At 45.3% G+C, this 26,483-nt stretch overlaps 1 protein-coding gene across 1 annotated transcript in view; it reads left to right on the top strand.

The window, feature by feature from the left end:
• The window catches only part of MROH2A (maestro heat like repeat family member 2A), an 81,290-nt gene extending 56,057 nt beyond the window's left edge, over positions 1–25,233 (top strand). The window contains exons 29-41 of the mRNA XM_070735067.1: positions 2,871–3,023; positions 3,905–4,059; positions 5,399–5,516; positions 7,509–7,699; positions 9,685–9,819; positions 10,256–10,370; positions 12,022–12,168; positions 12,959–13,141; positions 17,917–18,072; positions 18,831–18,971; positions 19,082–19,184; positions 21,217–21,282; positions 24,985–25,233. Coding sequence (XP_070591168.1) covers positions 2,871–3,023; positions 3,905–4,059; positions 5,399–5,516; positions 7,509–7,699; positions 9,685–9,819; positions 10,256–10,370; positions 12,022–12,168; positions 12,959–13,141; positions 17,917–18,072; positions 18,831–18,971; positions 19,082–19,184; positions 21,217–21,282; positions 24,985–25,184 — 1,863 coding nt within the window. The 3' untranslated portion in view covers positions 25,185–25,233. The remainder of the gene's footprint in view (positions 1–2,870; positions 3,024–3,904; positions 4,060–5,398; positions 5,517–7,508; positions 7,700–9,684; positions 9,820–10,255; positions 10,371–12,021; positions 12,169–12,958; positions 13,142–17,916; positions 18,073–18,830; positions 18,972–19,081; positions 19,185–21,216; positions 21,283–24,984) is intronic.
• The last annotated feature ends 1,250 nt before the right edge of the window (positions 25,234–26,483 follow it).

Genomic DNA, 26,483 nt, shown 5'->3' with positions numbered 1-26,483 from the left:
TAAGAAAGAATTTCCTGACAGTGGGAGCGATCAACCAGTGGAACGGCCTGCCAGCAGAGGTTGTGGACTCCCCAACTTTGGACACTTTCAAGAGCAGATTGGACTGCCATTTGGCTGGAGTGATGTAGGATTTCCTGATAAGGCAGGGGGTTGAACTTGATGACCTGTAAGGTCCCTTTCAACCCTAATAATAAATAAAATAAACTGTATAGTGACTCTTCTAAAATTACACAGCCAAACCTTATTTACTGCGAGAGGAAAAAATCCCCAGAGCCCAAAAGGGGGGGGAAAGAAAAAAAAGAAAAAAAATTCTACTGGTTCTGCAGACCTGACCGTACCTGTAGGAGCCTATCACTGAAGCGCATGCACACGAAACTCCGGTCATATGAGAGGATGGTGTTTGGACTCATGCACGGAACTTCACTTGCACAAGCAGAGGGTGCTTGCACTAGTACACGAAGCTCTACTCATGTGCACATGCACAAATGTAGCTTTGCACATGAGCACAAGCACCATCCACTTGTGCCCTCTGCTCTCACACAAGTGGAGCTTCATGCACAAACACAAGCACCCTCCACCTGCACTTCAAGCTCCATTTGAGTGAGAGGGGGAGCATGCACTCATAATGTTCACATAAATGGAGCTATGCATTTGCACGCCTGCCATTCACACACACACACACACACACACACACAGAAAGATACGTGACAGGCTGGACCACCACACTGGAAAGGGCAATTCATGGCATCTTTCTATGACTTTTAAAGAGAGTTGTCATTTTATAGCAAGGGGCCTGATATAGAGGTGGCACGCAAAGCCCTCTCTGGGGGCGCACACTCCGTCGCCTGCTGCACTTCTGGGTTCTGTCACACACATGCGCACCAGCCAGCTAGTCCAGTGCACATGTGCACGTGACCAGCTGCACTCTTCCTAGTTCCATTGCACACATGTGCACCAGCCAACTGGTCTTTGTGCATGCACATGACGGAACCCAGAAGTGCAGCTAGCGATGGTGTGCATGCATGAAGACCAGCCATTCTCTTCTGGGTTCTGTCATGCACATGTGCAAAGACCAGATGGCTGACATGCATGCGCGTGATGGAACTCAGAAGTGCAGCTGGCTGCATGCGCACCAGCCAGCTGCTCTCTTCTGGGTTTTGGTGCTCCAGGGTGGGCGCATGCACTCACACTCCTGTTTCGGCACATGCCCAAAAGGTAAGCCATCCCTATGATATAGCATACAGTATGTACAGTGTTCCCTCGATTTTTGCGGGTTCGAACTTCGCGAATGGCCTATACCACGGTTTTTTTTAAAAAAATTAATTAAAAAAATACTTTGCAGGTTTTTTTCTATACCATGGTTTTTCCGGCCTGATGATGTCATACGTCATCGCCAAACTAATAATTTTTGCAAATAAATAACAAAAATAATAATGATTGTTAATAAATAATTATGTTTATAACTATCAGGATCACTAAGTGTCTTATTCAATGGTGAGTATCAGTAATAATGGTGAGTAAATGATTGTTAAGGGAATGGGAAATGGTAATTTAGGGGTTTAAAGTGTTAAGGGATGGGTTGTGATACTGTTCTAAGGGATGGCTTGTGATACTGTGTTAAGGGATGGGTTGTGATACTGTGTTAAGGGATGGGTTGTGATACTGTGTTAAGGGATGGCTTGTGATACTGTGTTAAGGGATGGCTTGTGATACTGTTCATAGTCAAAATGGTGTATTTACTTCCGCATCTCTACTTCGCGGAAATTCAACTTTCACGGGCGGTCTCGGAACGCATCCCCCGCGAAAATCGAGGGGACACTGTATTGCTGCTGATAGAGTGATTATAGATTAAGACACTGAAAATATCAACTTTTCACCAAGTTTCTTAGTTCCCCACCTGGAGCAGGTTGGCAGCAATTGTTTTTTTTGCAATTCTGATTAACCTCTGCAGTCTGTGTCGGTAGAAGAGATCTTTCAGGATCCTTGAAAGCTGTTGATCTATTAAAGGAAAAAATGTTCTGGCATTGCACAGTCCAAGTTTGTTTGTTTGTTTATTTGTTTGTTTGTCATACAAATATAGTATTGTAGTATGTTTAATATAATATAAGTATAAAGTAGAGATAGAAAAGATAAAAAGTCATTAGGACAGGAACGGTAGGCACGAAGCTGCACTTATGCACGCCCCTTACAGACCTCTTAGAAAAGGGGAGAGGTCTATTGTAGATAATGTAAGCTTGAAGATTTTGGGATTGGGGGAGGAAACAACAGAGTCGGGTAGTGGATTCCAGGCATTGACCATTCTGTTGTTGAAATCGTATTTTCTGCAGTCTAATTTGGAGCAATTTACATTTAGTTTGTATCTATTGCATGCTCTTGTGTTGTTGTTGTTAAAGGTGAAGTAGTCGCTAACATGGAGTACATTGCGATGTATGATTTTCTGAACAACAGTTAAATCAGTTCAGAGGCGGCATAGCTGTAATTTTTCTAAACATAGTAATTGAAGTCTGGAGGAGTAAGGTGATTTGTTGCGTGAGGAGGAATAGAGGATTCTTCTTGTGAAGTATTTCTGGACTCCTTCAATTGTATTAATGTCTGTTATGCAGTGTGGATTCCATGCAGGTGAGCTGTATTCAAGAATTGGTCTGACAAATGTTTTGTATGCTCTGGTTAGTAGATCGGTGCTTCTAGAGAAGAAGTTGTGTAGAATTAAGTTTGTGACAGTGCTTTTTTGGCAATGCTGTTGCAGTGGACTCTGGCACTTAGGTCATTGGAAATGAGTTCATTGTGTGTGCTCACGAAAGAATGAAGTGATGTTGCTCTGGCTGAAGATGAAGCTCCTTTGAAATTTCTGTCTTTTCTCTCCGTTTCAGATTGTCAGTTGTGCCCTGCCTCTCCAAGGAATCCTAGTCTTCTTGCACACTTTGCTGGAGCAACTGAGGACTGTGAACAATGCCTGCGACAAGGCTGCCCTCCTGTGGTTGGAGGTGGCTGTGAAGGAACGGAAGCCGGATCTAAAAGACAAGGTGAAGCCTAAATCTGAAGTAACCAGGGACAAGAGCAGAGAACCTGGATCCACAGCTAACATTAGAGCACCATCTTTCGGCTGTGGCGAGGGGGGCGTTTGCCCAAGTTCACTTGGTGCACCAGTTGTGGCCCTATCTGGACCGGGAGTCGAGGTGATGAGGGCATGAGTGACTGTGAGCAGTGACTCCCGATCCAAATAGGGTTGCAACTGGTGCACTAGGCGAACCTGGGCGAACGCCCCCCTCGCCACAGCTGAAAGGTGTTTCTCTAATGTGAGCTGTGGATCAAGGAGGATGCCCAAGTTGTGAACCCTCTCTGAGGGGGTCAATGATTCTCCCCCCAGGGTAATGGACAGACAGATGGAATTGTCCTTGGGAGGCAGGACCCACAGCCACTCCGTCTTATCCGGGTTGAGCTGAAGTCTGTTGACACCCATCCAGACCCCAACAGCCTCCAGGCACCGGCACATCACTTCCACTGCTTCGTTGACTGGACATGGGGTGGAGATGTATAACTGGGTATCATCGGCATATTGATGATACCTCCTATGATACCTACTATTCCTTAGAAAGAATAAAACTTACATACCTTTTTTTGGGGGGGGTAATTTTTCTTCATACAAACTTCTTCAATACATTTTAAAATATTTTCATATTATAATAAAAACAGTATTGAGTCAGTAAGTTATTTATAATTAATCTCCCCCAAAAAATTATTAGTTCCCAATTAATTTCTTCCGGTGTCAATCCAACCCCCCAACCTTGACCACTAAAAGTTACATACTTTGTTTTAGGCTTACGTTTGTCTAAATGTATTCCAGTCATGAAGAAGATACTACAGATGTAATTTCCTTGGGGATAAATACCTTCTTTTTTTCCAGATTCACAATATTGTAGATATCATTTGTTCCTTTTGGCAATATTCCGAAGACTCAGCTCAGCGCCACTTCCTGGCCCAGGCCGCCTGCATTTTGGCTGAACATCATCGCAAACCAGTTTGTTTCTCTCTCCTGGAACAACCCCTGCTTCAAGACAAGTGAGTGGTGGGACTAGGGCTGGACTTAATCATTATGAGACCTCAAATTCAGCCACCCCCTCCCCCTGTGGCCATACAAGGGGAGACGCATTATGAAGTGAAAATAATGTTAGACTCCAGAATCTTTAGGGGTCAGTTGCTGTATCTAATCCATTGGAAGGGTTACCCTTTGGCGGAATCCAGAGTTGGAAAGTTGAAGCTGACAGATTGATTAAGCAATTCCATGATAAATACCCAGACAAACTAAGAGGGGCCCCCTGGAGGGGCCCCGCAGAGGGTGATTGATAATACAAAAAACGAAACCCCTACTAGGTACTTCCTTTCTCTTTGCAAGACACTTATATAGAGCACTGGTTAGACCACATTTGGAATACTGTGTTCAGTTCTGGAGACCTCACCTACAAAAAGATATTGACAAAATGGAACGGGTCCAAAGAAGGGCTACAAGAATGGTGGAAGGTCTTAAGCATAAAACGTATCAGGAAAGACTTAATGAACTCAATCTGTATAGTCTGGAGGACAGAAGGAAAAGGGGAGACATGATCGAAACATTTAAATATGTTAAAAGATTAAATAAGGTTCAGGAGGGAGGTGTTTTTAATAGGAAAGTGAACACAAGAACAAGGGGACACAATCTGAAGTTAGTTGGGGGAAAGATCAAAAGCAACATGAGAAAATATTATTTTACTGAAAGAGTAGTAGATCCTTGGAACAAACTTCCAGCAGACGTGGTTGGTAAATCCACAGTAATTGAATTTAAACATGCCTGGGATAAACATATATCCATTGTAAGATAAAATACAGGAAATAGTACAAGGGCAGATGGACCATGAGGTCTTTTTCTGCCGTCGGTCTTCTATGTTTCTATGTTTCTAAGACACGCTTTTTTCTTGAGGGGAGGCCGCCTGTCAGGCTGAAGCCTGAAGGCTTGGAGGTTTTGGCCTGCCATATTATGCTATGTTCTGTTGGGATGTTTCTTGCTGTGGGAACTTGGGGAATGGTGGCTGCATGCCATGACACATTCCTTTTAGGTTCTCAAGGTCAGCCTTTGTTCAGCATCTGGCCGGAAGCTGCTGAGAGTTGTAGGATACGCTGGCAGAAGATATATGGTTCATGTGATGGGCTTGTGGGAGGAGATGCAAGGAAATGAACTCTAACCCGGGTGGAGATACTCTCGTAACTTTCGATTTGGGTTTCTCCAGTTGTGCTAACATGGCCCTGTTAATACATTGGAGCTTTGAAGAATGCCAAGCCTTGGACTCTGATTTATTTCTCAGATGCTATTTGGAACACTGACACTACCATGGCTTTAAATGGTCAATTTTTTTCCCATCTCTAGAGTAAAGAAGGAACTCTGGGCATCACTTGCAACTTATAAAAATAGTGGTCCTTCTATCCTGAAGTGTTTGCTCACCTGGATGAGAATGGAAGGAAATGACACCCGCAGCTGCCTTTGGGTGAGAGCTCTGGACTCGAAACTGGGGGACAATCAGTATATCCAAGGTGGGGGGGGGGGAAGGCTGATTTTCTGTGGATGGCTGGGAAATAGGTAAAGTGACTGGAAAAACTCATTTCTTAACAAGTTGGGAGAATTGCATTGTTCGAGAGCTGTTGCTAGTCAAGGTCAGCAAGAGTGGGGTAAGTAGACCAACAATAGACCCAAGACAAATACAATTCAAGTGTTCCATATCTAAGATTCTTATGCTTAACATAAAGACTTACATGTATAGAAATGATTAAAGATAACAAATTTAGAAGAGATCCAAACAGTTTTAAAGTGTAATGTGAAGAAGCTATCAGTCTGTTAAACAAAGAGATGAACTAGGATAAGAATCACCCTGGGAAAGATAAAGAAGGAGAAAGAGGAAGTAGAAAGATAAAGGGAGAAGAGAAGGAGTGGAGGGAAGTAGGAAGGGGGAGAGAAGAAGGCAGAGGGAAGAGATGGAGATGGAGGAGAGGGTAAAGAAAAGAATAACAACAGACTGATGAACAGAAATATAAAGTAGGTGCAAAATAGGATATTGATTTAAGAATGATTGATGAAAATGTATATTATTGTATAAAAATGTATATTATTAAAAAAAGAAATGTACAGTGTTCCCTCGATTTTCGTGGGGAATGCGTTCCGAGACCGCCCGCGAAAGTCGAATTTCTGCAAAGTAGAGATGTAGAAGTAAATACATCATTTTGGGCTATGGACAGTATCACAAGCCATCCCTTAAGACTTTAAACCTCTAAATTACCATTTCCCATTCCCTTAACAATCATTTACTCACCATTATTACTGGTGCTCACTATTGAATAAGACATTTAGTGATCCTGATATTTATAAACATAATTATTTATTAACAATAATTATTATTTTATTATTATTTATTTGCAAAAATTATTAGTTTGGCGATGACGTATGACATCATCGGGTGGGAAAAACCGTGGTATAGAAAAAAACCGCAAAGTATTTTTTAATTAATTTTTTTAAAAAAAAACTATGCTATAGGCTATTTGCGAAGTTCGGACCCGCGAAAATAGAGGAAACACTGTATATTATTGATATATTTTAAGGTATATGCATTCTAAGATATATACATGTGTGTGTGTGAGAGAGAGAGAGAGTGTGTGTATGTGACATATTTTTGCTGATAGTGAAAATGAAGGGAGCCTAGTATAGATCTATTTTGGCCTTGTTATGGCCTCGTCAGCTACACACACCCTTATGGGATTTGAACTTGTAGCCTTCTGCATGCAAGGCAGCATATTAACCTCTAAGCCACAAGCTCACCTCCAAACCAGCTTTTAACAGGGAAGAGCTTTATGGTTGTTTTTTGTCAAAATCACCCTTGTATTCCCAAATATGGAAGGAAGCAACTTTGATTTCCTTTTATCTGCTGTGGAATGGCCCCTGCGTGGGGCTGAGAGGCAAATTGAGAGCAAAGTTGCTTCCTCATATATACTATATATATATTTTAAAATGTGGAGGGAAATAATATATATATAATTCTCTGCCTTACAAGGCAAAGGTTGCAGGTTCAAGTCCCAGTGGGTATGGGTAGCTGATGAAGCCAAAATAAGGCCGAAATAGATCTATCCTAGTCTCCCTTAATTTTCAAATTCAGCAAAAAAAAACAACATGTGACACATACAGATAGAATTGTCGGCTATCAATAAAATTAACTGCCTTGGAAATGGCCCTGGGTTGGGCCGAGAGGCAAATAAGGAGCTGTGATGTTCCTTCGATACACCAGGGTGATTCGACACAAAATATGTAACCCTTTCCTGGTGTAGAGCTGAAGGGATTGGATACTGTAGCCTAGAGGATAATTCTCTGCCTTACAAGGCAAAGGTTGCAGGTTCAAGTCCCAGTGGGTATGGCTAGCTGGTGAGGCCAAAATAAGGCAGAAATAGATCTATCCAATTTAGATATTCCATTCATTCAATTCTGTTCTTTTCAGGGTCTCAGGGCTCTCCATGAGGTCGTCTTGGCTTTGGATGGTCGTGCCAGCTTGTTTCCGTTACTGCCAGAGCTGTGCTACATTCTTCTGCAGCAGCTCAACAAACATCAGGAGGATAAGATGCCAACGTTCTCTTTGTCTCCTCTGGAAAGCAACAGGAGTCTTGGGACAGAGTTCATGGCATCCCATGGGTAAACGTTGTGCCTTTCCTAAAAGCGGACAATTCCTTCAAAACCTCTCTCTTTCATGTTTCTGGCACTTTCTCCCCTTAATACTGGTCTGCCAGGAACATTTCACTGCCTGCCATCTGATTGTTGCACTGATGTTGAAAATTTGTGTGGCATTGTCCAACAGCCATCAATTGGCTAGCAATCTGTTGCCTGGGGAAGAGGCTTCTTGACAATATTCTGGAGCAAGGGGTCTCCAACCATGGCAACTTTAAGACTGGTGGACTTCAACTCCCAGAATTCCTCAGCCAGCTTTGCTTCATTCATTCGTTCGTTCGTTCGTTCGTTCGTTTGTTCGTTCATTTATTTTGTCCAATACACAATACACATTGAAGAGAATAGACAAGTAGTAATATATATAAAGAAAAGGGTAGAAGAAAAGATATAAAAATTGGGGAGAAGATATATGAAAGGAAGAAAAGATATATGAGATAAAGGAGAGACAATTGGACAGGGGACGGAAGGCACACTGGTGCACTTATGTACGCCCCTTACTGACCTCTTAGGAACCTGGAGACGTCAATTGTGGATAGTCTAAGGGAGAAATGTTGGGGGTTAGGGGTTGACACTACTGAGTCTGGTAATGAGTTCCACGCTTCGACAACTCGATTGCTAAAGTCATATTTTTTACAGTCAAGTTTGGAGCGGTTAATATTACGTTTGAATCTGTTCCATGCAATTTACCATTGCTGGCTGAGGAACTCTGGGAGTTGAAGTCTACGAGTCTTAAAGTTGCTAAGTTTGGAGAGCCCTAATCTGGAGGAAATGTTCTAGCACACACACCCCACCCCACCGCCCAGGAATCAAATGCAGATCACCGGGTTTAAATAATAAAGGGTTTACTATGTACAAGGAATTATTTACAGGTAAAAGTCTTTTCAAAATAAAACTAGAGTCTTATCAATGGCTTTTGTTGAAATGATTAAAGAGTCTTATCACTGGCAAGAGTCCCAGAAGAAGATAAGCACGGTAATAATTACCCAGCTGGAATAACATTCAGAAGCAGAGACATACAGGAGATAACTGAAAATCCAGAGCTCCTCCAAAATCCAAGAACGTGTCTTTTAAAACACAAGCCGAAAGAACTGGAAACTAGAAGCTAGAATAAACCCACATTGTTCTCTGCATTGAAGCATTGTCTTACACCATCTTAAATACCCTGAGGGCGTGGCCTATTAGTCATCAGTGCTAATCACAAGTAGTGTTGGGTGAACCCAACGAAGTTCAGGTTCGGCAGGTTTGGACGAACTTTGCGGCAGAGTTCGGGTAAGTTTGCCGAACCCGAACCTGAACCCCAACACTTCTGGCCCCGCCCTCCCATCTTCCGCCAAAGCAGCCCGTGGCCGCCTGTCTCCTTTTATTTCTTACGGAAAACGCTCGGACGCCTTTTCTGTAAGAAATAAAAGGAGACAGGCAGCCGCAGGCCGCCCTGGCAATAAGCGCAACGGGGAGAGAGCCGCGCTGCCTCTGAGCCCAAAATTTCTCCGCCTTGGGAATGGCGCTGCAAGCAAAAGGAGGCGGGGAATCCCATTTGCTTGCCGCCCAGGAGGTGATTCCGGGGGCGGGGCTTTGATGTCATCGAGACTCCTTCCTGGCCCATGGCTTTATTTCCTCAACTCGTCTGTTTTGGCCCCGGCCAGGAAGGAGTCTCCGTCTTGGAACATATTTTTACAATCCAATCAGGTGTTTACAGTGGGGGTGTGTCTCTGACCTTCCCGCCAATCAGCTTAAAGCTCTGTTGGGAGAATTGGTGCTAGACTTATGGTTGGGGGCCGGGGTGGGCTACAAATCCGTTCCGTTGACAGAAATGGAGCACATAGGCTCGGATAGTTAGGTGCCATTGAGCTGAATTTGACTTCTGGTGATGGAGTAGATATTTGTCACCTTGATTTATTCAGATCACTATGAATAAAATTTGCAAACTTTCTGTCCGCTCTTTTGCATTCCAGGCTAGCTGTTGCAGTACTCCAGGCTGTGTTCAGCAGAGCTCTGCCAGAGATTGCAATGGAACTGAACTCTGGAAAGACCTGGGACTTCTTGATGGATCCTAGTAGCAGCCTCAAGGGTGTAGCCCTGTTGGCCAGGTAAGGGGCATATCCATTTTTAATGCAGCCCTGAAAAAAACATTCTCTAGATCTTTAAACCCAAGAACACAGGTCGATGTTCTTAAATTGATAAATTCTGCCGTTTAAGGCTTAGATCTGAGCTCAGCATTTTTAAATCTGAAGATTTGTAGAAATTCAACACAATTCCACAGTGGTTTTTGTTGTTGTTTTTGCTTTGAGCTAGCAAATTCACCAATGGAATTTGGGATTTGAAATACAATGAAAACGAAATTACACAGAGTAATGGCAAAGTTGGCATATTTGAACTTTAAAATGTTGGGACTTGGGAGGGAGTTCAGGATTATAATAGAAAGCTTTTTGGAACATTTGGGGGAATCCAGTTTTGGGGTTATCTGGAGAAGAAACAGATCCTTGGATACCAAGGTGGTCGGCACTTGATTGCTTCCTTCTTCAGGGCCCTGATGCATACAAAGAACCCCGTTTTAGATGGGCTACTCCTTCGCCTCCAATCTTCTCTGCAGTCCTCCAGAACAACATTTAGAGATCTTAGCCTGATCTTTTGCACGGAGGTGAGATAATATTTCAGGTAGTACAACATCATATTGTGTGTATATATACTTATTTTTTTATTTTCATAGATTTCTATATCTATATCTATCTATCTATCTATCTATCTTTCTATCTATCTATCTCTATCTATCTATCTATCTATCTATCTATCTATATATATATATATATATATATATATATGTAGATTATTCTGAGTTTGGGTTTTGCCCCGTGTAGTAATATATATATATATATATATATATATATATATATATATATATATATATATATATCAGCTGTTAAATCTCTGCCTTACAAGGCAGAAGCTGCCGGATCAAATCCCAGTAAGGGTGTGGCTAGCTGATGAGGCCAGAACAAGGCTGAAATGGTGCCATCCTAGTCTCCCTTAATTTTCAAAATTTCAGCAAAAAACATGTGATACATACATACATACATACATACATACATACATATATCACATGTTTTTGCTGAATATTTAAAATTAAGGGAGACTAGGATAGTGCTATTTCGGCCTTGTTCTGGCCTCATCAGCTAGTCATACCCTTACTGGGATTTGATCCCGGGGCTTCTGCCTTGTAAGGCAGCGAATTAAGGGGCTATATGTTTTTTTCTGTTGGATCACTCTGGTATATTGAAGGAACATCACAGCTCCTTTTTGCTTCTAGGCCCAACCCAGGGCCATTTCAAGGCAGTTAATTTATTCATAGCCAACAAACTATGTTCTGTATGTATCACATGTTTTTGCTGAATTTTTAAAATTAAGGGAAATAGCGCTATCCTAGTCTCCCTTAATTTTCAAATTCAGCAAAAAAACATGTGACATATATATATGACGGTCTTGGAATATTCGGGTTTCTTCCCGTGTAGAATTTAGAAATTTCTGGCGACGTTTCGACGAGGTCCCACTCGTCATCTTCAGGCTGGTGCTTCTGTCCTTGTTCTAGGGCGAACACAGCGAGACCTAGAAAACCTCCTCCCTTTTCCAACACTTCAAAACTACAGGACATGAAATTGATTTTGACAGTACTAAATTAATTTCCAAAACAGAACACTACAGCAAAAGAATAATCATGGAAGCCATCGAGATAGAAAAACATCCCCAAAATATGAACAAGTGGGATGATACCTCCCGCCTACCAGACTTCTGGAAACCAGCCCTCATTAACAAACGTATCCCAGCCATAGAAACTGAAACCAGACTCAGAACACACATTGCAAAACAGCCAAGTAGCCTGCAAGCTTCAACTACTCAGGATATCACGCCTAATCCACAATCATCAACTAATCAGCATACCTCAGTTATATCAATGACCCCAGGTGTTACCCCACTGACTCACCAGGAAGTTTCTACATAGCAGGCAATTGCTGAGCCATCAAACCACACCCAGCCACCAGTATTTATAGAAGGAAGGCAGCTCAGGTCTCGCTGTGTTCGCCCTAGAACAAGGACAGAAACACCAGCCTGAAGATGACGAGTGAGACCTCGTCGATACGTCGCCAGAAATTTCCAAATCCTACATGGGAAGAAACCCGAATATACCAAGACCATCATACCTGTACCCATGAAAATCTACGAAAATATATATATTAAACGATCCATTTCCAATGGCCAGTTTGGAAATTCAGTAACTTGTCATTTTGCTATTCCAGTGTATAGGCCACCCTCTCTTGAAAAAACCAGAAAAACTGAACCTTCTTTTGCATTTATTACTGACCCAAGTTCAAAATGGAAATGACCTCATGCATATCTTGTCAGTGCAAGGGCTGGGGAACATGGCAACGGATGCTCCAGAAGAGGTAAGCCATTAAATGCAAAACCCAGACATCATGTTCTAAACAGGAAGGTGAGGGAGACAGACAACCATACTCGCAGTCATTCTCAACCTTTCCAATGCCACGACCCCTTAATACAGTTCCTCATGTTGTGGTGACCCCCAACCATAAGTCTAGTGCCAATTCTCCCAACGGAGCCTTAAGCTGATTGGCAGGAAGGTCGGAGGGACACTCCCACTTGTAAACGTCTGATTGGTCAAATTGTAAAAATATGTTCCAAAGCACCAGAATAGCTTTAGTTCCTAACACCATGGGAAATTTGTCTTTTCCCATAGTCTTAGGTGACCTCTGTGAAATGGTTGTTTGAGCCCCAAAGGGATCCCGACCCCCAGGTTGAGAACCACTGCATGAAACAGGGATTTTGTGGATTGCTTTAATACATATAGAATTTTTCAACAGAGATTGGCTGAGTTGGCCAGGCCACATAATATTTGACTGTCCTTGATTGAAACGTTTATTAAGGGGACCAAGTAAAAAACAAGGAAGGTGTTTGAGGAAGGAATTGCCCAAGGAGAAGGGTGTGTTCTCTAAGATGAAAGAAAGAGGGCGCTACAGAGAAGGAAAGGAAGATGGACAGTAGCATACTGGATCTGTTAATGGGAAAAGAGCTTCTGCTTATCATATTGACCTGAAATGGTCACTCCACAATCTGGTAGTAACTTTTATAAACATTTTGCTGGGAATAAAGATGAGAAGCAGATTGTAGGGGATAAAAGTAGTCTGGGCGTTGACAAATGCAAGAATTATTTCACAGGCAAAGAAGTACCAGAAAGCTTTGCTGAAGCATCTCCTCCAAGCTCTGCAAGACGACTCTGGTCCAGAATTAGCCACCGAAAGTCTATATGCCTTATGCAAGTTATGCAGAGGTCTTGGGAAATGGCCTGCAGATGGCACTTTCAAGATTGTGGTCAGCCAAGCCTGTGCACATCTCCGGCATGTAAGTTAGACCATGGAAAGATCATTCTCCTGTTACTACTTTATTATTATTATTATTATTATTATTATTTATTATTATTATTATTATTATTATTATTATTATTATTATTATTATTATTAATTGGATTTGTATGCCGCCCCTCTCCGCAGACTTGGGGCGGCTAACAACAGTGGTAAAACAACATGAACAATCCAATTAATAAAAACAACTAAAAAACCCTTATTATTAAAAAAAACCAAACATACACACAAACATACCATGCATAATTTATAGTAGCAGAAAAGTCTTCCTAAACTAGCATTATAGAGTGCTGGTGAGACCACATTTGGAATACTTTGTTCAGTTCTGGAGACCTCACCTACAAAAAGATATTGACAAAATTGAACGGGTCCAAAGACAGGCTACAAGAATGGTGGAAGGTCTTAAGCATAAAACGTATCAGGAAAGACTTAATGAACTCAACCTGTATAGTCTGGAGGACAGAAGGAAAAGGGGGGACATGATCGAAACATTTAAATATGTTAAAGGGTTAAATAAGGTTTAGGAGGGAAGTGTTTTTAATAGGAAAGTGAACACAAGAACAAGGGGACACAATCTGAAGTTAGTTTATTTATTTTTATTTATTTATTAGTTGGACTTGTATGCCGCCCCTCTCCGGAGACTCGGGGCGGCTCACAACAAGTAAAAACAGTCACAACAATCCAATTAATTAAAATATTTAACGATTTAAGAAAACCCCATGTAATAGCAAACACACACACAAGCATACCATGTATAATTAACATGCCCAGGGGAGATGTTTAGTTTCCCCATGCCTGATGGCAAAGGTGAGTCTTAAGGAGTTTTCGGAAGGCAGGAAGAGTAGGGGCAGTTCTAATCTCCGGGGGGAGTTGGTTCCAGAGAGCCGGCGCCGCCACAGAGAAGGCTCTTCCCTTGGGACCCGCCAACCGGCATTGTTTAGTTGACGGGACCCGGAGAAGGCCCACTCTGTGGGACCTAATCGGTTGCTGGGATTCGTGCGGCAGGAGGCGGTCTCGGAGATATTCTGGTCCGATGCCATGAAGGGCTTTAAAGGTCATAACCAACACTTTGAATTGTGACCGGAAATTGATCGGCAGCCAATGCAGACTGCGGAGTGATGGTGAAACATGGGCGTACCTAGGTAAGCCCATGACTGCTCTCGCAGCTGCATTCTGCACGATCTGAAGTTTCCGAACACTTTTCAAAGGTAGCCCCATGTAGAGAGCATTACAGTAGTCGAACCTCGAGGTGATGAGGGCATGAGTGACTGTGAGCAATGAGTCCCGGTCCAGATAGGGCCGCAACTGGTGCACCAGGCGAACCTGGGCAAACGCCCCCCTCGCCACAGCTGAGAGATGGTTTTCTAATGTGAGCTGTGGATCGAGGAGGATGCCCAAGTTGCGGACCCTCTCTGAGGGGGTCAATAATTCCCCCCCCCCAGGGTAATGGATGGACAGATGGAATTGTCCTTGGGAGGCAAAACCCACAGCCACTCCGTCTTATCCGGGTTGAGTTTGAGTCTGTTGACACCCATCCAGGCCCCAACAGCCTCCAGGCACCGGCACATCACTTCCACCGCTTCGTTGACTGGGCATGGGGTGGAGATGTAAAGCTGGGTATCATCGGCATATTGATGATACCTCACCCCATGTCCTTGGATGATCTCACCCAGCGGTTTCATGTAGATGTTAAATAGCAAGGGGGAGAGGACCGACCCCTGAGGCACCCCACAAGGGAGAGACCTCGGAGCCGACCTCTGACCCCCCCACTAACACCGACTGCGACCGGCCAGAGAGGTAGGAGGAGAACCACTGAAGAACAGTGCCTCCCACCCCCAGCCCCTCCAACCGGCGCAGAAGGATACCATGGTCGATGGTATCGAAAGCCGCTGAGAGATCGAGGAGCACCAGGACAGAGGATAAACCCCTGTCCCGGGCCCGCCAGAGATCATCCATCAACGCGACCAAAGCAGTTTCCGTGCTGTAACCGGGCCTGAAACCCGACTGCTGGGGACCTAGATAATCAGCTTCTTCCAAGGACCGCTGGAGCTGGAGTGCCACCACCTTCTCGACAACCTTCCCCATAAAGGGAAGGTTGGAGACTGGACGATAGTTGTTAAGTACGGCTGGGTCCAGGGAGGGCTTCTTGAGGAGGGGGCGCACAAGCGCTTCTTTATAGAGTGATGGAAAAACTCCCCTCCCCAAGGAAGCGTTGGTAATCTCCTGGGCCCAGCTCCGTGTCACCTCCCTGCTGGCCGAGACCAACCAGGAGGGACACGGATCCAGTAAGCAGGTGGCAGAACTCACAGCTCCGATGGCCTTGTCCACTTCATCAGGTGTCACCAGATCAAACTCTTCCCAGACAGGTGGACAAGTACGTGCCCCAGTCACCTCGACTGACTCGTTGTCAGTCGACTCTGTTTTACAATTGGAGTCGAGGTCGGCCCGGATCTGAGCGACTTTATCAGCGAAAAACGTGTTAAACTCCTCGGCACTACTCTGCAAGGGCTCCCCAACTCCCCCCTGATTAAGAAGGGAGCGGGTCACCCTAAACAGAGCAGCCGGGCGGGATTCCGCTGATGCAATCAAGGCGGCATGGTACGCGCATGTTGCCGCCTTGAGCGCCACTTTGTAAGTCTTAATAAAAGCTCTTACAAGTGTTCGATCAGATTCGGATCTACTCTTCCTCCATCGCTTCTCTAGACGTCTCTTTTGGCGTTTCAACACCCGGAGCTCCTCGTTGAACCATGGGGCTCTACGGGGTCTAGCGCCGCGGAGAGGTCGCAAAGGCGCAATCCGGTCAAGAGCCCCTGCCGCAGCCCTGTTCCAGGCCTCAGCGAGGGACTCCGCCGAACTGTGGACGAGTGCCTCTGGAATAACCCCAAGCGCCGTCTGAAAGCCCTCTGGGTCCATCAGGCGTCTGGGGCAGAACATCTTCATTGGTTCCGCCTCCCTGCGGGGAAGGATTGGAGCCAGGAAGTCAAGCCGTAGCAGAAAATGGTCTGACCATGACAAAGGCAACGCTTCTAAGCCCCTTAGTCTCGGACCATTGCTCAATTGCTCGGAAAGGAATACCATGTCAGGTGCGTGCCCTCCCTCGTGAGTCGGACCCTGTACTACTTGAGTCAGGTCCATGGCTGTCATGGTGGCCATGAACTCCTGTGCCAGCCCAGAGGTTTCGCCGAGTGACGGCAGGTTGAAGTCCCCCAGGACAATGAGTCCGGGGAACTCCACCGCCAACCCGGCTACCTCCTCGAGTAGCACAGGCAGAGCTTTTGACACGCAGCTGGGAGGCAGGTACGTGAGAAATAAGCCCACCTGAACCCCTAAGTCCAACTTCAGCAAGAGAGACTCGCAACCTGCAATTTCCGGAGCAATGAGTCTACGCAGGCAAAGGCTCTCCCTGGCTATAATAGCCACTCCTCCCCCCCTTCCCTGGGGTCAAGGTTGATGCCATATCTGAAACCCGGCTGGGCAAATTTCAGAGAGAGGGACACCTCCCTCCGGGCCCAGCCAGGTTTCAGTAATACAAGCCAGGTCGGCCTCCTCATCCAGGATCAGATCCCGGATGAGGAGAGCTTTATTTACCACCGACCTGGCATTGAGCAGCAGCAACCTGAGTCCAGGGCCAGAGTTACACTCATCACCAGTACCCAAGATTGGGCTCACAGAGCCGGAACAAGGGACCGTTATTAAGCAACGGTCTCTCGTTCCCCTGGAACGGCTAACTCTGTGGCCCCCACCGTATCTGCCTCTCCCTAGCAACACAGGGATATTCCGGCCCTCTGCCACCCCAGAGATCGGTGCCCCTTCCTCTCCTGTCTCCCGAGCGTCAGGTGGGCCAAACCTATCATTCATACTACTCACAATCATCTCATCCATACTGTACTCCCACCCACCCCAACCATCACACTCATACCAATCATTCATTCCATGCACAAGATTAACTCCATTCCAATCATCCATTAATTAGCGAACCCTCCCAATATTAAAAAAGATTAAATTAGTAATAAGTAAAAAGCTAATAAAATGTGGCACAATATAAATACATATAAATAGAAATAGAAAAATTCACAAGATTAATAATTAGTAGTATTAATTAATTAGTTGGGGGAAAGATCAAAAGCAACGTGAGAAAATATTATTTTACTGAAAGAGTAGTAGATCCTTGGAACAAACTTCCAGCAGACGTGGTAAATAAATCCACAGTAACTGAATTTAAACATGCCTGGGATAAACATATATCCATCCTAAGATAAAATACAGAAAATAGTATAAGGGCAGACTAGATGGACCATGAGGTCTTTTTCTGCCGTCAGTCTTCTATTATATGGTATTTCTAACTCTCTCTAGGAAGTTTATAAGTAGAATTAGAATTAGCAGCCTTTGGGTTGCTGTTCAGTAGTTAATATTTGCTTCTGTAGGCGTATGTACACACACACATGACAGCTCTTCTAAAATTATGCACATTCAACCTCATTTACTGTGATAGGAAAGACACACCCAGAGCCCAGGAGGGAAAAAAAGAAAGAAAAAAATCAAAATTTTTCTACTGGTTCTGTGTACCCGACCAAGAATATTTCTACCAGTTCTGCATACCTGACCATACCTGCAGGAATCCATCACTGCCCTCTCTCTATAGAGGAATGGCCTGGTTCTCTCCCAACCTGTCTTGGGAATGGATATTGAGTTTCCTGCTCTCAAAGGAAAACTTATTTCCTGAAGATGGGCTGAATTTTTCCCTCTCTTTTGCAGGCAAATGATGCTGTCCGTGCTGCAGCCTTTGAGCTCCTTGGTGAACTGCCCAAGACGGTTCCACTGAGGCTTTCCAAGTTTTTTGCCAAAAAGGTGGGAGGTGCTTTGGCTGCCCTCCTCCTGCACTTCCGCGATCCTTGCCCACATGTGGCCCAGGTTTGCTTGAAAATAAATACCACCTTTCCTCTTTGAGCAGGGCATCCTGTCCCTCCGCAACAGGGCTTCTGTTGAGATTTCATATTTCAACTGCACTAGAATTGGCTGTAATACACTTATAGGGCCATTCCTGCACTAGAGCTTTGGGTCCAAGCATAGTTCCCTCTAAGCTGAGCAGTGAGCAATCGCTCAATTAAAAATCATCATCAACTCAGAGTTTTCCAAACCTGCCCAGAAGCCGAGAGGGAAAGAGTGAGAGGAAGAGAGAGAGGAAGAGAAGAAGAGAGAGAAACAGATAGAAAAAAGAGAGGAAGGAAAAGAGAAAGAAAAAGAATGGGAGTAAGGAAGAGAGAAAGAAAATCAAAATCTAGTTTGAAACTAGCTAAACTATTTAAGTGGCATTTTGATATTGATAGAGTTGCCCTATTATCAGCTCCCTGTTATAGACACACAGTACAGTATTTTATTTTGAAATTCTCTGAGGCAAAACAGGGTGGGTTTTTTGTTTGTTTGTTTGTTTGTTTGTTTGTTCGTTCGTTCGTTCGTTCGTTCGTTCGTTCGTTCGTTCGTTCGTTCGTTCGTTTATTTATTTATTTATTTATTTATTTATTTATTATTTCTGTGCCGCCCAGTCCCAAAGGGACTGCCGCTCAGACACTATACTTTTCCGCCCACCCCCTAAAAAAATTAGAGGGAACACTGGGTCCAAGTAGCAGAAGGGATGAGGAATAGTAAACTTGCCTATCTTTTCCACTTAGGCCTGCCAAACGGCCTTTATCTCATGTGCTCCATTCGTGGGTCTGTGTGGATTCTTTAGAAGTACAAATTCAGATTTATTGCTGATGGACCTCTCAGATATACAACACTCTCAACTCATGGACAGAGTTTGTGAACAACTGGTAAGCAGACAAATTTGAGCCTCTAGTCAGCTGGGGAAGTTTCATACAGTGGTGCTAAGCCCAAGAAAATCTAACAACTTCTTGCCTTCCCTGTCTCATTTCTTCCTTAGGCTCAGAGAAACCCATTGCTGCTGGAAACTCTAATGGCAGAGGTGGCTCAATATATATGTTGTAATTGGGAAGAAATCAGGCTCGTGGCATGCAAGCTGGCAGGTAGGTCATTTGGTTAGATTTCCATAATACCGTAAGCAGGGGTGGGCAGCAGGCAGGACATGGTGGAAAGCAGTTCCACTGACGGAAATGAAGATGCGTGCACAGCTCCAGCTGATTGGCAGCTGTCACTTCCTGGATTACTGGTCTCGGCCCAGCTCTCCTTTTTCCCCCTGCTGCTGCTGCTGTCTGCGCTCCTTGCTTTTTTCTTCTTTCCTCCTTCCTGGCCTCAGACGAGCTTCCCTCTCTCCTGCCCGGCTCCCCTCCAGCCTCACATGGCCACGTCCCAAGCAGAAGGCGTGAGTGGAAGTGGCGCTGGCAGCATTTATGCTTCTGGCAGCCCCCGTTCACCTAGCTACCCAACCTGAAGTGTGGGGGGCGACCCAGGAAGGAAAGCGCGGGAAATGTGAAGCAACTTGTCACCCCAGTGAGCGACACTGGTAAGGTTGTAAGTCGAGGACTTAACAGTTCACTTGAACGATGATGATTGTTCAAGCCACTCCCACCTGATCACATGGCCGGCAAGCCACTCCTATCCAGTCATATGACCATTAAGCCACACCCACAAAATAAGCCACATCCACAGTGTGGCAGTAAAAATTTTGGCTGCCCATTACTGACTGTAAGCCAGTGATGGCGAACCTATGGCACGGGTGCCACAGGTGGCACGCGGAGCCATATCTGCTGGCACACAAGCCGTTGCCCTGGCTCAGCTCCAACATGCATGTGTGTGCTGGCCAGCTCATTTTTAGCTCACACAGAAGCTCTGGGAGGACGTTTTTGGCTTCCAGAGAACCTCCAGGGGGGGTGGGGTGGAGGAGGAGGGCATTTTTATCCTCCCCTGTCTGCAGGGAATCCTTTGGAGCCGGGGAAGGCTGAAACACGAGCCTACTGGGCCCACCAGAAATTGGGAAACAGTCTGTTTTCGGCCTCCAGAGGGTCTCCGGGAGGTGGGGAAAGCTGTTTTCGCCATTCCCAAGCATTGAATTATGAGTGTAGGCACTCATGCCTGTGTGATAGTACACACACACACTCTTTTGGCATCCAAGGGAAAAAAGGTTGAAAGCTAAACCCTAAAGGTAAAGGCTCCTCTTGCATAGACTTGCTAGTCATTCTTGACTCTAAGAGGGCAGTGCTCATCTCCGTTTCTAAGCCAAAGAGCCAGCGCTGACCGAAGACGTCTCCATGTTCATGTGGCCAGCATGATTAAATGCTGAAGGTGCACAGAAGGCTGCTACCTCCCCACCAAGGTGGTCCCTATTTTTCTACTTGCTTTTTTACATGCTTTTAAACTGCTAGGTTGACAGAAGCTGGGACAAGTAATGGGAGCTCACTCTGTTATGCGGCGCTAAGGATTCGAATGGCCGAACTGCTGATCTTTTTGATCGACAAGTGTAGCATCTTAGCTACTGAGCCACTGCGTCCCCCAAGCTAAACCTTACACCCAAGTTAACAAAACTGAATAAACCATAACCTGGTGCCCTGGTTCACACAAAATGTGAAGACAGTCATCAGACTTGCTAGAATGCATTGAACTCCCCAATTCTGTATGAACTGATGGTTCGGTTCACGCCAGTGAAAGGATGCCTGTTGCCGGTGCTACCGGTCCGCTCCTGGAGGCGGGTGTGCATGCGTCTGGCTTGCACGCATGTTGGAGTGAGTGCATGCGCAGAAGCTGAATCTTGCACGAGGACGCTCATGTATGCGCGGTTTTGCCAATTTTCAGCAATTTCATTCATCGCAGAAACTATCGGAAATCAGCAAAATTGTGTGCGCGTGAGCATCCTCACTCGAGATTCGGCTTCATGTGCAAAAGCCAAATCTTGCACCAACGCACATGCCCGCCCGCCGGTTAGCTGGAGTTGCATGCGCAGCTCTATTTTTCCAACCAGGACTGTGTGCCTGACCATACCAGCTGCAGCCCAATACTGGTTGACGCATGTTGACCCTCAACCTACTCACTTCCACTGCAGTTTAAACTTGTGACATCCACATATTGCAGGCATGCCCACATGTATTCTTTTACTTATACTAGGAATTCTTGTAGAGAAGGTGAAAACCCAGCATCTTGGACAGTTTGATGTAGAACATCTGTTACAAGGTAAGTGTTGTATGTGAAGTTCTTTCACTAGAGCCGAGGTGTAAAACTATTCCAGACATGGGTTTTAGTGGTTCTTTGAAGGTCCTGTTAGGAACAGCATTGCAAAAGGTATATTTGATTTAAATATTAACAGGATTTAAATGATCCGAAGAAGGAAGAGCAAAATAAAACATTGCAACGTGGATAAAATTCATGGTCACGTGATATATTTTCACTGGGATTGAGGTCGTGGCCCTGGTTTCCACCAAAACTCCTGGGCCTTGTCTCTTGAAATCACTCCAACAACACCAAACAAGGCAAAGAAAATATTCCAATCCAGTAACTGCAAGGAATAACTAAGTTATACACACGCTAACAACATACTATAATTGTGCTTTGTACAGCACACTATTTTGTTATTGAATTAATGTTTGAGGTGGGGATGTAGAAATTACAGTGAGACATAACCTGTCCTAACATGTTGGGCTCACACAATAAATTATTTATTTATTTATTTACTTACTTACTTAATAACTTACTTACTTACATACTTACTTACTTACTTACTTACTTACATACTTACTTACTTACATACTTACATACTTACTTACATACTTACTTACATACTTACATACTTACATACTTACTTACATACTTACTTACATACTTACTTACATACTTACATACTTACTTACATACTTACTTACTTACTTACTTACATACTTACATACTTACTTACTTACTTACATACTTACTTACTTACATACATACTTACATACTTACTTACATACTTACTTACTTACTTACTTACTTATTTACATACATACTTACTTACATACTTACTTACTTACATACTTACATACTTACTTACTTACATACTTACTTACTTACTTACATACTTAATTACTTAGTTACTTACTTAATTACTTACTTACATACTTATTTACATACTTACTTACTTACATACTTACTTACTTACTTACTTACTTACTTACTTACTTACATACTCACTCACTCACTCACTCACTCACTCACTTACTTACTTATTTCACTTCTATGCCGCCCAATCCCAAAAGACTCAGGGCAGCTTACAACAATAAAAAACACAATATAATACAATAATAGAAGTCAATATTAATATTACGACACTAGATAATAAAACAATAAAATTCCATTAAACAATCCAATCAATCAACATACATACCTAACCATTCGGCCATGCTAGATGATATATTCATGGCCCCCAGGCCTGCCGGCAAAGCCAGGTCTTCACTGCTTCTTGGAAGGCCAGTAGGGTGGGAGCAGTATGGACATCGGGGGGGGGGGGCAGTTGGTTCCATAGAACTGGGGCAGCCACAGCCCTTCCCTCTGGCCCCGCCAACCTGCATTGCTTAGTCGATGGGATCTGGAGAAGGCCAACTCTGGGAGATCTTACTGGTCTTTGGGAGGTATGCGACAGGAGATGGTCCCAAAGATAGTGGGATCCTAAGCCATGTAGGGCTTTATAGGTAATAATAACCCTTCACCTGGATTAATAAATTACCATGTTCATATAATATGCGGAAACTAATATTGTTGTTGCAAAATCGCTTAATGCGATGGTTTGGTTCACACAATCTGCAAAGATATGGTTTGATTTGCACAATCTATTAACCATAAATTATCCAGTTGATCTTTAGTGTAAACCAATGATGGTGAACCTATGGCATGGGTGCCACAGGTGGCGCGCGGAGCCATATCTGAGGGCATGCGAGGCTTTGCCCTAGGGCAGCCATACGTATGCATGTAAATGCTGTTCAGCTGATTTTCGGCCTTCTTTTCGGCCACTTTTGCTCTCCCCAGTTAAGTCTCCTGAACCCTAGGGATTAGATTAGATTAGATTTATTGGATTTATATGCCGCCCCTCTCCGCAGACTTGGGGCGGCTCACAACAATAGCAAAAAACAGTACATAGTGACGAATCCAATACCCACCAATCCAATTACAATTTTAAGTTAAGAAATTCATAAAACAGTCCCAATATATATAAAAAACAGGCACACAATCAATCCAACAGCAAAACAACATGGGCAAGGGGGAGATGTTTTAGTTCCCCCATGCCTGACGGCAGAGGTGGGTTTTAAGGAGTTCACGAAAGGCAAGGAGGGTGGGGGCAATCCTAATCTCAGGGGGGAGCTGGTTCCAGAGGGTCGGAGCCACCACAGAGAAGGCTCTTCCCATGGGTCCCGCCAGACGACATTGTTTAGTCGATGGGACCCGAAGAAGGCCGACTCTGTGGGACCTAACCGGTCGCTGGGATTCGTGCAGCAGAAGGCGGTTCTGAAGATATTCTGGTCCGGTGCCATGAAGGGCTTTAAAGATCATAATCAACAATTTGAATTGTGACCGGAAACTGATCGGCAACCAATGCAGACTGCGGAGCGTTGGAGTAATATGGGCATACCTAGGTAAGCCCATGACTGCTCTCGCAGCTCCATTCTACACGATCTGAAGTTTCCTAAAACTTTTCAAAGGTAGCCCCATGTAGAGAGCGTTACAGTAGTCGAGCCTCGAGGTGATGAGGGCATGAGTGACTGTGAGCAATGACTCCTGGTCCAAATAGGGCCGCAACTGGTGCACCAGGCGAACCTGGGCAAACGTCCCCCTCGCCACAGCTGAAAGGTATTTCTCTAATGTGAGCTGTGGATCGAGGAGGATGCCCAAGTTGCGAACCCTCTCTGAAGGGGTCAATGATTCTCCCCCCAGGGTGATGGACGGACAGATGGAATTGTCCTTGGGAGGCAAGACCCACAGCCACTCCGTCTTGTCTGGGTTGAATTTGAGTTTGTTGATACCCATCCAGGCCCCAACAGCCTCCAGGCACCGGCACATCACTTCCACTGCTTCGTTGACTGGACAGGGGGTCGAGATTTATAACTGGGTATCATCGGCCTATTGATGATACCTCACCCCATGCCCTTGGATGATCTCACCCAGTGGTTTCATGTAGATATTAAATAGCAGGGGGGAGAGGACCGACCCCTGAGGCACCCCACAAGGGAGAGACCTAGAGGTCGACCTCTGACCCCCCACTAACACCGACTGCAACCGACCGGAGAGGTAGGAGGAGAACCTCTGAAGAACAGTGCCTCCCACTCCCAACCCCTCCAGCCGGCGCAGAAGGATACCATGGTCGATGGTATCGAAAGCCGCTGAGAGGTCAAGGAGCACCAGGACAGAGGACAAGCCCCTGTCCCGGATGGCGAAAAATAGCCCAAAGGACCTACTAGAAATCTGGAGGCTTCAGTGAGGCGTGTGTACATGCACAGGGGGGGCAGTGCAGAGGGTTGTGTTCATGCACGGGGGGAGAGCATTACATTATGGGTGTGGCCACGTACACTATTGCGTGTATGCACACCCTTTTGGCACCCGAGCCAAAAAAAGTTCGACATCACTGGTCTAGACTTTAGTCTACCGGGTGGAACAAACCCAAGGCATTGCATTAATTGACCACAGAATTCTGTCAGCGCCTGATTACAGCTGCCTAAAAAAAAAAACCCACCAAAATATCCTTTAACTAAAAAGTAGTCTGAAACTGCAATGATTAAATATGAATTTTAGGCTACGGTTGCAAGGGATGTATAAGTAGCTTAGGCACAAAAGGCTTTTGTCAAGATGGTACGAAATGAAGGACCAGAAACAATGCATCCGATTAGTTTTTGCTTCTCGTCTCGCCCTTCACAGCTCTAGACTCCGCAAGCCAGGATCCCAACGCCGCTGTGATCAGCGCAGCCTTAGAAGCTACTCACACTATCCAGAAGAAATGGCCTGAGAGGAAGATGAGGTTGGGCTCTGGACCTCAAAGGAGAGCTGTGCTTTTGGGATGGTTCTTCAGGAGGGAGCCCAAAAAAACACCGGGAGCTGCAAAGCCTAGGCCAGCTTAGCGACAAGAACCATCAGAAAAGAAATGGAAATATAGCCTCTTTCATAGTTGGTGCGAGTGGTGGTAGGTCTTTTCCAAAGAAGCATCCTTTTGTCCAGTAAAGGGCAGCAATGCGTGGCCATACTGGAATGCTTGGGAGGGAGGGAGCACATGCACGCACCCAGCCATCAATTTCCTGCGCATGCACAATGTCATGGGCCAAAACCATCCCGGCCGGGAGCCACTAGTGGGAAGAAATCCTGCAGGAAGGAAAGGATTTCTTCCTGCTGGCAACTCCTGGCTAGTACTGACCAGGGCGTCATTGCTGCTGCTGCCGCTGCACCCAGCAGTCAGCCACGTGTCTGGGTCCTGCATGGCAGCAGCAACGGCAGTCAATCCCGGCCGGGAGCCGCCAGCAAGAACAAATCCTGCAGGAAGGAGAGCAGATTGTTGGGAAGACAATGCTCCCCCGTCTCTGACAAGCAGGCGACGCGGGTGACCGTCCTCTCCCCGACGAGCTGCTGTCCTTCTTGGAGGATTTCTTCCCGCTGGTGACTCCCAGGCAGGACTGACCAGGCACCTCTGTTGCTGCTTCTATACCAGCAACGGCAGGCACCCAGGTCAAATCCTGTCCGGGAGTCACCAACAGGAAAAAATCCTCCAGGAAGGAGAGCAGCTCATCGGGGAGACAACGTGGCTCGCCCTTTGCCAGCTTGCCAGGGAGGACAGCAGCTCATTGGGGGGACTCTGGCAAGCGGGCGAAGCGGGAGCAACGTCGTCTCCCTGACGAGCTGCTCTCCTTCCTGGGTGGGGTAGTGAGATTCGGCTACTACACATGGGCAGAAGCCGAATCTCGCCTGCACACACATGCACCGCCAGAGGTGACGGGTCCTACGCCATCCCCCTTGCTGCCCAACCCTGCGTTTGTCTCTTGGCAGTTTTACCCTTCAAATCTAAGAAGAAGCACTCAAGAAGACGAATTGGGCAGGCGGAGATTTCAACTTACCACCGCTACCCATGCTGCTGCACACACAACTCTGGGTGAATGGTGCGCACGCACTTCCGGCAAGTGGGAGGTTGCATTGGAGCGAGATTTGGTTTCTGTGCATGTGCCGGAAGTAAATCTTGTGAGAAGACGTGTGGGCGTGTGATATTTCAGCAATTGCTTTGCTTCCACACATGCGCAGAAACAAAAAACCCCACCGGAAATCACCAAAATCTCACGCGCTCACACATCCTCTCACAAGAATAGACTTCCTGTGCATGCGCAGAAGCCAAATCTCACTCCGATGCATGCATGCACCCACTGGTCATCCAGAGC

The sequence above is a fragment of the Erythrolamprus reginae genome, chromosome 1 (assembly GCF_031021105.1).
Source record: "Erythrolamprus reginae isolate rEryReg1 chromosome 1, rEryReg1.hap1, whole genome shotgun sequence".
In the NCBI taxonomy this organism is placed as follows: domain Eukaryota; kingdom Metazoa; phylum Chordata; class Lepidosauria; order Squamata; family Dipsadidae; genus Erythrolamprus; species Erythrolamprus reginae.
Note: the sequence above shows the minus strand (reverse complement) of the source record. Positions and strands in the feature narration are given on the sequence as shown.